At 32.8% G+C, this 13,121-nt stretch overlaps 1 protein-coding gene across 1 annotated transcript; it reads left to right on the top strand.

Moving 5' to 3' along the window:
• Positions 1-304: 304 nt before the first annotated feature.
• On the top strand, positions 305-3,329 carry LOC107858968 (fe(2+) transport protein 1). Its single transcript, XM_016703799.2, has 3 exons — positions 305-1,966; positions 2,509-2,658; positions 2,831-3,329. Exons 1-3 carry the CDS (start codon positions 1,370-1,372, stop codon positions 3,134-3,136), a joined length of 1,053 nt encoding a protein of 350 aa, XP_016559285.2. The 5' UTR covers positions 305-1,369; the 3' UTR covers positions 3,137-3,329.
• The last annotated feature ends 9,792 nt before the right edge of the window (positions 3,330-13,121 follow it).

The raw sequence follows: 13,121 nt of genomic DNA, 5'->3' as shown, positions 1-13,121 counted from the left end.
CAGATGTACAATTTTCGTTAGAAAATTATATTGCGTATATAAATTAAACGTTAATTATTATGAGTGTGTATTTAATTTTGCGTATTTAATTTTGCACACTTTTGACATGATCAAGAAGAAAATTTGTACTCTTTATCAACTTTTCGACTCCGTCATTATGTAGAACTATATTAGACGGAACTAAAATTTTTATTAAGAACATTCAAATATAAAGGAACATGCACACGAAGGCACCAAGGGGCTCCAAATATCCAAGGATGATGCATTTATAATGTGAGAATGACTAACACCACATGTCCAAGATTTCACGGCTCTCTTTCCAACACATTTCACCTTTACCTAAAATCCAAAATTTCATATTGACTTCCCAAAGTGCGCCATGAGTTTCCATTGAAAGCAACCAAGCAACCTTTTCAACACAAAGGGACAAGACATACAACACATTGACCAATTCATTTTTTACAAGCAAAGAGGATTAGGCAAATCAACAACATAGTCTTGAGACCTTTTACCAAGAAGTTTACTACCTGATTGAAAGTTAGACATGCTTGATATCAAGAATCTTTGCCTACACTATTCCTTACTTTACTTGAAATTTTATGTATAGATAGAAATCGAACTGTCTTATTTCGTTCTCTCTATATATATAATTAGCTGTTACTTGTTTACTAGAGCACGTTATAATTAAAGAACTAGTACAACATATCATATACTATGAGCTCTGAGAACTTTGACTTTGTTTAAGAGAAAACATAATTATGCTTTAATTTATATAAGTACTGTAATTTCATAATCGTTACTAAATGCTTTTATCTTATCCTTTCCTTCTTCAGTTGTATTTTGTTTTAATCATAAAACCGTCGTAGGATAGGAAACTATCAAGTCAACATTATCAAAGCTAGATGCAAACACGTGCCTTCCTTATCCAGCACCCGTTTAACACACACCCCTTTTGACATTTTTGATACACATTTCCATATTTGTGAGTACAAAGTTCATATATATAATTAAGCTTATTAGAAAGCATTTAGGGAAACTTCATGCCTTTGCTATAATATTAAACTATAGCGTTTGCTTCTATTTCTCTATTATAAAATTATTAGTGCATATCGTTCCAGCCATTTATATGCTTTGGGTGAAATTGTATTAGGCTTCAGTGTGTTTGTCAACTTCAATTATTTGTTTTAATGACATAGCCACCAATTATTTCAGGATATTGAAATAAATATATTTTAAATCTAGCTAGCACACGGAATAGCAAAATTCTTATCTTAGTATATATAAATAGCTACCAAATACCACAACTCATAACCACAAACAAAAAAACAAAGACGTTATTCACTCAAAAACCTCTATAGTACTACATATAATGGCTAATTTTAATATCAAGCACATTGCCATCTTCTTCATTCTCATCTCAATTTTCACTCCTCGAGTTTTATCAGTCGTAGAAGATTGTGGAGCAGAAGAAGACAACTCATGTGTCAACAAATCCAAAGCGTTGTCCTTAAAAATCATAGCCATAGTCTCCATCTTAATCACTAGCATGATCGGAGTATGTCTTCCATTATTCACACGTTCTATACCTGCCCTAAGCCCAGAAAGAAGCCTTTTCGTGATTGTCAAGGCATTTGCAGCAGGAATTATCTTAGCCACGGGCTTCATGCACGTGCTACCGGACTCTTTCGACATGTTATCATCCAGTTGCTTGAAAGAAAACCCATGGCATAAGTTCCCCTTCACTGGATTTGTGGCTATGTTGTCTGCAATAGTAACGATGGCTATTGACTCTATAGCTACTAGTTTGTACAGCAACAAGCACAAAACTGGTGTAATTCCAGAAACTGATCAAGAAATGAATGTTGTGGCTGGAACTCATGTTCATTCCCATCATCATCCTGGATCTTTTTCGACTAAAGATGGAGTTGACGGCAAAAAACTACTACGATACAGAGTAATTGCCATGGTAAGTTTTCTTCTAACTATTCTATTACTCTCTCCGTCTCATTTTATGATCTAAACACGTTCACCTTTTCTTTAGTCTATCCAGAAAAACTTAAACTTAAAATTTTGATTTTATAAAAAATGATATATAGCTACAATAAATGTTATATTATGGTATGTTTAGATGTATATCAGTATGTCTCAAAAGTTATTTGTTCTTTCTTAAATTTTGCCACTAGTCAAACGCGTAAAAGGATATGAAGGTCGAAGGGAATACTTGTGATCAATTTGCTTCTTTTTCTTTCATTTTAATTAAACATTCTAATGTTAGAAGTTCGATAAAGAGATGATTTTTGCTCAAGGATAACAAATGGTATGGCCGTTGTTTCGGTACATATGAATAAACAACTTACAGTTAATGCCTTATTCTTCTAACATTTCACGCATGTCATCATTTTTTAATGAATGGAGAATATAATTAGAAGAATTCATTTATTGAAAACTTATATCCAGTGATGCCAAATCACATTAAACTTTAAAAAAAAAAAAAAAACATTTTTGCAGGTGTTGGAGCTGGGAATCATTGTTCACTCAATAGTGATAGGGCTTTCTCTTGGAGCGTCAAGCAATACATGCACAATTAAAGGACTCGTTGCTGCACTTTGCTTTCATCAAATGTTTGAAGGAATGGGCCTTGGTGGTTGCATTCTCCAGGCATGTTTTCATTTTATGAAGAAATTTCTTTTGAAGTACTTTAATTGACAAAAATATCTACTGATCATTAGTAAATATATATATTCTTATTACATTATATCGTTAATATATACATCACTATATCATTAATTCATAGTTTACATCACTAATTCTACTTTCTTTTTATATTCAGGCTGAGTACAAGTTCTTGAAGAAGGCAATAATGGCATTTTTCTTTGCAGTAACAACCCCATTTGGTATAGCACTTGGAATAGCGCTGTCAAGCACTTACGAGGAAAATAGCCCACGGGCATTAATAACTGTTGGATTGCTCAATGCATCATCAGCTGGCCTTCTGATCTATATGGCTTTGGTTGATCTTCTTGCTGCTGATTTTATGGGTGACAAATTACAAGGCAGTGTGAAGCTACAAATCAAGTCCTACATGGCTGTTCTTCTTGGTGCTGGTGGAATGTCTGTCATGGCCATTTGGGCCTAAATTTGTTTTCATATTTTGGTTTGAGCAATAAGTGTGTGAAACACACCCTTCCCTCCCTCCCCACACATTTTTTCTTCTCTTTCTTGGGGTTTTGGGTTGTAGGTGACAAAAGAATTTTAAAATGAGGTGTAGGTGACACAAGTCTTAATTATTGAGTGGAAGCGACAATCAAAGTTTGAAAAATTTAAAAATAACCCACAAGTTTTAAAATTTACACTTTGATTCAAATGTTAGTTAATATAACAGGAGATAAAGGGAAAAAATGAGCATTTTTCTCTCTCCTCATCCGCTGTTATTTTCTCTCTTCGCGATATTTATTGTTCAGTGTTGCTGCTGCTTTATTCCTCATTTTCTGATTCATTATCATCATCTTATACTTCATTATCATCTTTATATTCTTTTGGTTGACTATTGTTGTTGTTGCTGTTGTTACCGCAACTACTGCTCTTTGACCAATTATTTCTTATGTCAAATTTTGTTTCATACATCACTTTCAACTTTGGTATTTACTTGAGAGAAGACTCTAGTAAGTCAAATTATGTTTTTTAGTTGAATTTGTCATCTAGGTAACTGCCAGTGTGCTGTTTTTTCAACAATAGCTAGCACGCGAACATCAATGCAACATAAGAGCAATCTGTTTAAACAGATCCATCATCTGTGGCATCAGATAAATGTTCTGTTGCAACAGTGAACTCATGTTGGATTCATGTTTATGGTTCTAGGTGCCCGTAATATGAATCGAATAGATAGGTAATCTATTTCAACAGATTAACAATCTGTTGCACCAGATAACTAATCTGCTTCAACAGATAAATAATCTGTTGCACCAGAATATAATAATTTGTTTCGAACAATAAAATGTAGCTCCTTTCACAAACCCAATAAATATGTCAACTCATATGTTGATCTCTTGCTATTGATACTGGAATCAAATTATTCCTTAATTGTAGATACATCATTCGTTGAGAAAAAGAAATAGACAGCATGATGAAAATTAAATAAGAATTAAAACGTCAAATGCATCAAACATAATTTTTTTACTAAACCAAAAAAAATAAATAGGTAAAAAAAAAAAGCTTAATTATTATTATCATCATTATCATTTGTATGGCCAGCCGGCCAATCTTCAACCGGCAGCAGCAACGCCCTCCTCAGCCTGCGGAACTCCCGCAGCATCCTTACCCTGACGATGGCCAACTCCCACTGTAGGTCATGAACCTCCTTCTGCAGTTTCCGCATGGCATGTCCAAAAACAGCGACATTCCACACTGGATCAGACATATCTAGAAAACGCATACGTTGACAAAACACACACGTAAAAATAAAAGTAAAGGAAAAAAAATTCAAACGTAATATAGCGTTTATTTACACAAAAATCAAGAAAAAAACTTACTAGAGACAGGAAAAAGCTATCAAGTCCTTGAAGAGAAAGTAGTTGAAGGTGTAACAAGAGCAAGGAATAAATAGAGTGTAGTAGAATGACCGATTGAGTAAGGAGAGACCTATTTATAGAGGATTGAACTTGAATGTGTTAGGCAAAGAGTCGCAACTGTTCACCTTCATTTATTAATGATATTTCTTGCTTACTGTGAAAAGTTTTGACTTAATTAAATTAAACAATATTATGATAAGTCATGACTTTTCAGCTTATTATTAATAATAACTAGTTCTTTCCAGGAACCATTTTTACACTGAGTTGCGACAACAAATTATATATCTGTTGAATAAGATAACTCATCTGTGACAACGGATATATCATCTGTTGCAACAAATAGATAGCTTGTTACATCAGATAATATATCTGTTGCAACATATAATCTATAGATGTTTTTTTAAAAAAAAAATTATCATCATGACATCCAAATTTTCTAAATTTTTAATTATATAAATTAATCAAGCAGATTTAAAGGCGCAACTGTTCACCTTCATTTATTAATGACATTCTTGATTACTGTAAAAAGTTATGACTTAATTAAATTAAGTAATATTGTGATAAGTCATGACTTTTCAGCTTTATTATTATTAATAATTAGTTCTTTCCAGGAACCGTTTTAGTTCTTTCCAGGAACCGTTTTTACACTGAGTTGAGACAACAGATTATATATCTATTGCATCAGATAACTCATCTGTGATAACAGATATATCATCCGTTTCAACAAATAGATAACCTATTCCATCGGATAACTAAGATTACATATCTGTTGTGTCAGATAACTTATCTGTGACAACAGATATATCATCCGTTGCAATAATAGATAACCTGTTGCATCAGATAATATATCTGTTGCAACATTTAATCCATATATGCTTTTTTTAAAAAAAATTATCATCATGACATTCAAATTTTCTGAATTTTTAATTATATAAATTAATAAAACAGATTTTAAAAACAAAAAATTTTTGGTGAGTTTTATACGGTTCAAATTGTGTTTATCATTTATTTCCTTATTGTTTTCTGTGAAATGAAATGACTTAATTAAATCAAGCTGGTGAGTTTTTTTTATTATTTACAAGTCATGAATTTTCAGCTTATTAAATTTGAATAACCTTTTTCTCAATTTAAAAATCAAATACATCTGGTTTTTCAATAACCATTTCTTTAATAACCATTTTTTATTGAGTTATGACAAAAGTTTGTATATCTGTTGCATCAGATAATCCATCTGTTACAACAAATATACCATCTATTGCAATAAATCAATCTCCGTTTAAGGAGCTTTTTTATTTCTTCTAACTGATTCATCAGTCGCAACAGATGAGGAATTTGATGCATCAACAGTGTTGTTTATTTCTGTTTATTAAATGTGTCCAATCGTCGACGTGTTGAGAATAGAAAATAAATAGAATGATAATTAAATATTAAATAAGAATTAAAAATTCAAAGTCGACCAAACCAAACCAAACATATACATAGATTTTTTTGAATCCATTATAGGTAGATCAAATATAAAAAAAGAAAATACATACGCTAAAAGAAAGAAAAAACATAACCTATTTATTATTACTACTACAACTACTACTATTATTATTATTATTATTATTATTACTATTATTATTGTCAACCGGATAATTTTCTTCCGGCAGCAGCAGGGCCCTCCTCAGCCTTGCTTCAAAGTCGGCCAAATCCATCTGGAGTTCATCAAACTGTCTTTGAAATTCTTGCAAGGACTCGATATAAATCTTCTTGTGTGAATCTGGATCAGAAATATTTGTATTGAAAGTATAGTAGAATGAACAAGTGAGAGGAGGCCGGAGGCACCTATTTATAAAATGATTGAATTGGAAGGGGTGACTTGACTTATTCAAACAAAAAGCTACGACTGTTCATATCTCTTAATTAAATAAAACTGGTGACTTTTCAAATATGTAAATTAAAAAATGAATCTAAATACAACATTTTATCTTTTTATTGTATTTCAGAAAGAGTTTTAAAATAAATCTAACAGATTGGTAATCTATTGCAAAATATATTCCACCTATCAGATAACTTATAACATATTGACAATCTGTTGCAACAGATGGATATATCAGTTTGCTTTTTCATCAGTTGTGGAGTCTGTTACAACTTGCTAGTCATCTGTTTATTCAATTTCATCTAGAGCATTAGATTTTTCTAAATATTTCTTGGCCAAACTCAATTTTTGGCTCTTGGATTGCTTCTCTTTTTTTATTTGCATCCTTTAAGGATTGAGTTTGGCTAAGAAAAATAGAGAAGCAATCTAAGAGCAAAAATTGAGTTTGGCCAAGAAATGTTTAGAAAAATCTAATACTCTCGATAAAATTGAATAAACAGATGATTATCAAGTTGCAATAGATACCACAGCTGATGAAAAATCAAATTGATATATCGATCTGTTGCAACAGATTATCAATATGTTGTAAGTTATCTGACAGGTCGAATATATTTTGAAACAGATTACCAATCTGTTAGATTTATTTTAAAGCTATTTTCTTTTCCTTTCGAAATATAATAAAAAGATAAAATATTCTATTTAGATCTATTTTTTTTAATTTACATATTCGAAAAGTCACCAGTTTTATTTAATTAAGGGATCTGAACAGTCGTGGCTTTTTGTTTGACTAAGACAAGTCACCCCTTCCAATTCAATCGTTTTGTCACTGTGGTCGTTGAGTTCAGTATAGATCTCTTGATCTTTTGTGAGTTTGTCAACGAGGACCACTTTATTGGAAGCTTTCTTATAATACTCCTCTTGGTCCTTCTTAGCTCTACGCAAGGTCGAGGAGAAGTATAGAAGGTTCTCTTTGAGTTTTTCCAAGGCAAGCGCTCTCTCGGTTGATAAATCTGGTGTTGCAGCATATATGGATAGTGCAGCATGCAATGCAGAATAATTTTTTGATAGAAGCAAGTCTTGAGAAGACACAATCAGTAATCTCTCGATATCAGCTTTTGTTGTGTCAAGCAGTTCTATTGATATCTTGTCCTCTACAGGAGAAGATTGATCAGCAGAAAAACCAACTGATTGAGATCATTTAATATGTTGACTAACTCAAGAAAAGACATCTTCTGGATTATCAAACTTCACAGGGCAGTCTGGTAGTTCAATAACATCAGATGTCTTGCTTCAATAAAAATTCTCAGTTCGTTTATTCAATAATTAAAAGTTTCTTCAAATATTTTAAATAAATATGATATAGGTAAATTGTAATTAAATTAAAAACATATGTAAATAACTTGCAAAGAAGAAGACAAGAAGCAATAGTGAAACATATCTTAATGTCAAAAGGGGATCAAAACAGTAATTTCAGTCGAGGAATCTAAGGTATGGATTGGTTGAGATCCGAAAGGATCTTTATGAGTAAGAGGAGAGAAAAAAAGTTATGATAACCCTGAGAAGGAGAGAAAGAAAAAGATGTGAGATGAATAAATTAAATTTAGGGTTGAAGGAGAGATGAGATAATTATAATTTCTAGATGTACTACCCTTAATATTAAATGACTAAACGAAGTGAATTTATTCAAATTTTTATTTTCAAAGAATAATTAATAAGGCTAATTTGATTAAAAAAAACCCTAATTAGTATATTGTTAATGGGTGTGCCAAGTCAATAGGGGCCAACTAATATAAAATGGAGAAGTATTAGGGGTTTCAATATTCATTCATTAATATTCATTAATAATTTGAGGGGCACGAGGAATAAAATGGGTGACATTGAAAAGACAAGACAGGACTACTCAATGAGATTTTGAGTTATCCAAGAAATATTTTTTACCGCCTTCAGTAGTAGTACTACTTTAACTACTTAGATAGAAGCTTGCTTTAAAATTAATGAAAGCTTACTTTAAAATTAAAAAAAAATTCAAATAGATATGTCGTCTGTTGCACTAGATAGACATACCTATTTGAAAAATCCCAACAGCTCAGTCATCTGTGACAACAAATGCAAATGTCCATTTTATAACTAAATCATATATGTCATCTGTTATAATAGATATCAATATCTGTTTAAAAATTTCAAATAGCTCAGTAATCTGTCACAATAAATGTAAATGTCTATTTGATAATTAAATCAGATTTGTCATTTATTGCAATAAATATGATTATCTGCTTGAAAATATCCAACAGCTCAGTCATTTGTTGCAACAATTTTCATTGAAATTGATCTAGGTGAAACTAGGAATGAATGAATGAGCTCACAGGGTCCACAACAACTTCAATTGAGTTGTTGTATTTGCATGGTGTTGTTATTGCATTCATCCCGACTTGATTCGTCGATCGATCACTCTGAGTTGAAATGAGTTCTCATTAACTTAATGTTAAGATTAATAACAAAACCTACATCGATCTAGGTGGAACTAAGGATGAATTAATGAGCTCATAGGGTCAACAACAACTTCAATTGAGTTGTTGCATTTGCATGGTATTGGTATTAGGTTTATCCCGAGTTGAGTCATCGATCAATGACTCTTAGTTGAAATGAGTTCTCATTTACTTAATGTTAAGATTAATAATAGTACCTACATTTATCTAGGTGGAACTAGGGATGAATGAATGATCTCATAAGGTCAACAACAACTTTAATTGAGTCGTTGCATTTGCATGGTGTTGGTATTACATTCATCTCGACCCGAGTCATCAATCAATCACTCTAAGTTTAAATGAGTTATTATTAACTTAATATTAAGATTAATAATAGTACCTACATCAATCTAGGTAGAACTAGGAATGAATGAATGAGCTCACAGGGCCAACAATAACTTCAATTGAGTTGTTGCATTTGCATGGTGTTTGTATTGCGTTCATCCCGACCTGAGTCATCGATCAATCACTCTAAGTTGAAATGAGTTCTCATTAACTTAATGTTAAGATTAATAATAGTACCTACATTGATATAGGTAGAACTAGGGATGAATGAATGAGCTCACAGGGTCAATAACAACTTCAATTGAGCCATTGTATTTGCATGGTGTTGGTATTGCATTTATCCCAACTCTATTCGTCGATCGATCACTCTGAGTTGAAATAAGCTCTGATTAACTTAATATTTTAAAAACTTTATCTTTTGAAATTTTAAAAATTAATTAAGATCAATTGGGACCAAATTAACAATTTCAAAACTTGTCATTCTTTTCCAAAATTACAAATCAACCCATACAAATCATCCATTTACGGAAAAAACTTTTCCTCATTTCAAATCTCAACTCTGTATTATTTATATATATATATATCAATAATACCGATAACACCTACTCAACATATTGCTCAACCCTTCAAAATAGATCAATTTTCTTCTCATTTTCGACCACATAGTTGTTATTTTCAACTTCATTATCGCTTGTATCCATTGTTTTCTCTATCTTCACAGATAACAGAGTTCTAAAAGAGTTCTACATTTGTTCTTTATAATAAAAAATTAGGGCTTTTTAGTTAATGATGAAAAAGAAGACTTTTAGTTGTATTATCTTCGAGAATGAGTTAACAATTTTGTGTTTTGATGCTAAACAAGTAGGAAGCACCCAAGAAGACCCTAGTTTTTGTCTCAGTGTTTTGTTGGCTAATATGGTATTGTTGGATAGTATTTGTGGTGTTGTTGGTGGTATTGGTATTTATGTTTTTGGTGGTGGTGTCGGTGGTCTTGGTATTGGTATTGGTGGCATTGGTGGTGGTCTTTGTGGCATTGGTGGTGGTATTGTTTGTTGTGGTGGTGGTCCATCTGTTGCAATAGGTGGAATATCTGTTGGGAGATATTAAATAGGTCTTCAAACATATTCCCCATCTGTTCCAACTGATGGGTTATCCGTTGGAGTATTTGTTTTGTAATGAGGCATAGAATAATTTATTGAAATTTGTCTTACCTTTTTTTAAAGAATTATGCAAACATCAAATACAATGTATTTTTTGTTTTTCTATTATTTGTAGTTAAAAAATGTCTCCCAAAAGAAAAGAAACTGAAAGTGGATCAACTTCTGACCACCCAACAAAAAAGGCTAGAGTATCAGTCAGGGCAAAATGAAGCTGAGGAAAGTGATAACTCCTTCTCACCAATGGGGCGTGAAATAATATCAAAATCCCAACATTATTTTGTCAAAACAATTAGTGTCAATGAGTTTCGAGTTGCGATGCTGATGAATAGCCCTAACATAGTATTTTGTGATATTGTACTTAAATATCAGTTGGGGAAACCTTTTAAAGAACTTAGGAGTATTATAAAGAAGGAAAAGATAGATGGACTTTGTAAGAAGAGCTGCTTTGCATACTTCCTTGAGCTATCTGAGGACCATACTCTTTGTTTTCCAATGATCATGGTATATGGCCTTTTAGAGCGCATGATCAAGTATGCAGGGGATGATGAAGATTCGAAGGAGGACAGAAAAAATATGGATGAAATCTAGATCAACTATTGTGGAATACTGGTTTGTTTTGGATTGAAAGAGTTTGCCATAGTGATAGGCTTGAGATGCGATCATCCAGAAGAACCTCTCATCAAGGAAACACCCTACAAAGGGTCCAACAAACGCAAGATAAAAAAGGATGGGTTGTTGGGCATTGTTGGATGCATTGTTGTACCTAGCTACAGATGGGAGGATTTGATGGATAATCTTGAGAATAAAAACATACCAAAGCACTACAGGGTGAAATTATGCTTAGTTTAGTTTGTCCATACCATTTTATTGGCAAGAGATGTCAGGAAAGTCATAGAAGAGAATTCGTTAGCTCTTGCTGATGATTTTGGGAAATTCAACGATTATCCCTAGGGATATTACATCTACTACTTGACTGTCCAATATTTACTGAAAAAGCTAAAGCCAAAGACGACCATATTATATGGCTTTCCTTGGGCTTTCATGGTAAAATTGATCACTATTTTTAATCGTCCATTAATTTATATTGAATATAGTTATTATGACTTTTTTGTTGCTTACTTCCTATTTATATTTTTTAGGCTTCAGCATGTGAAGCCATTTCTCCCCTTCGAAAGTAGTTCAAGGATTACCCGAATAAGGTTTCTCATCCAAGGATCCATAGGTGGTTGGCTGCAACAAAGAGCAACAAAAAATATATTAAGGAGGTTGATCTTTTTAACCCTACGATTGATGCAGTACGTCTTCTTTCAACTAAAATAATTTGCCTAAAAGAAAGATATTGAAATAGATGTTCCATCTGTTACGACAGATAGGACATCTGTTGCAACAAATTACCCATCAACTGCAACTGGTGCAATAGATGGGTAAACTGTTACGAGAGACCTTCCATATTTCATAACAGATTAACCATCTGTTGCTCTGGTTCTCAGAACTGTACTCAACAGATTACCCATCTGATGTAAATTATGCAACAGATGTGTAATCCAATGCAATATATTGTCAATCTATTACGACATACAAATCAGTTGTTGCAGCAGCTAGATCATTTGTTGCATAAGTTGGCTGTGTTAACATCCATGTAACCCAACTTACTGTAAATTATAATTATATGATTTAAATACCTCCTATCTTTTTTATAGGTTGTACATCCTTGGATCGTTCCTACCATTGATGAGCTGAGCATGACTTCTTTTATTACTCTGGGTCTTGTTTATACAAAAAAAGACCCAATGGTGGAGTTGATAAAGAAGGAATTGGATGGAGAAATATCCATAAGAAGAGCAGTTAGGCAGGGTCAGTCTAATGTTTAAGCTCTTCACGACTAACCTCAAACTGCAACAGATCCGGATGCTTCTTCTGGGGGTGTTGCTGGTGAAGTTATTTGTGATGGTGGTACCCATCCTGATGCTGATGCTGCTTCCAGTAGTGATTATGATCATGTTAGTGCTCAGCAAAAAATAAATACTTTTGAACGGGTCCCAGACATAGAAAATCCTAGCTAAGCTCCTAGACTTAGTTTATTTTATCCTTCAAAAGTTGGCAATCTTATTTTGCAACCTTAACATCCTTAAAGGTCTATACTTTTGTTGATTCATGATCAGGAAGGTCAATAGGTGCTCCCGAATAAGTTTTGGATTTTTTGGACCTTATTTAGACCACGTTCAGAGTCGCAAAGCAGTGGGCCAACATGATCTTAGTGCGCCGCATCGCCTATTGCATTGATTAATATTTTTGCAGGGACTGTCAGAAAAAACTACTAAGATTTGGCGCAATAAGGGCACGACGGTTCGGGTATCACGTCGATGCCATCTACACACCGCGTCACTTATAGCATCGATGCTCAATTTTCAGTCATTAATTGTTTGCATTTTAAGGGCAAAAGAGTCAATTTCCCATCCCTATATAAGTCAAAAACACAAGATTTAGCCCTAATTGAACCAAAATTTGCTCTCTTCTCTCAAAATACTCTCAAGAACAAATTAGGGTTTTCAATTGAGGATCTAAATTCAATAAAATTCCACCATCATGTCTCGTAGAATCAAGAATCAAGGTATGTATAGTGTTCATTCATGGATTTTTTCATCCATGAAGCCCAAGAATCAAGTTTTAAATCATATGTTGTGAATATTTTGTTATGGGATGATTATATTAATGTGATTAT

This window comes from Capsicum annuum, chromosome 2 (genome assembly GCF_002878395.1).
Source record: "Capsicum annuum cultivar UCD-10X-F1 chromosome 2, UCD10Xv1.1, whole genome shotgun sequence".
NCBI lineage: Eukaryota > Viridiplantae > Streptophyta > Magnoliopsida > Solanales > Solanaceae > Capsicum > Capsicum annuum.
This window is presented reverse-complemented; position numbering and strand designations above follow the sequence as displayed.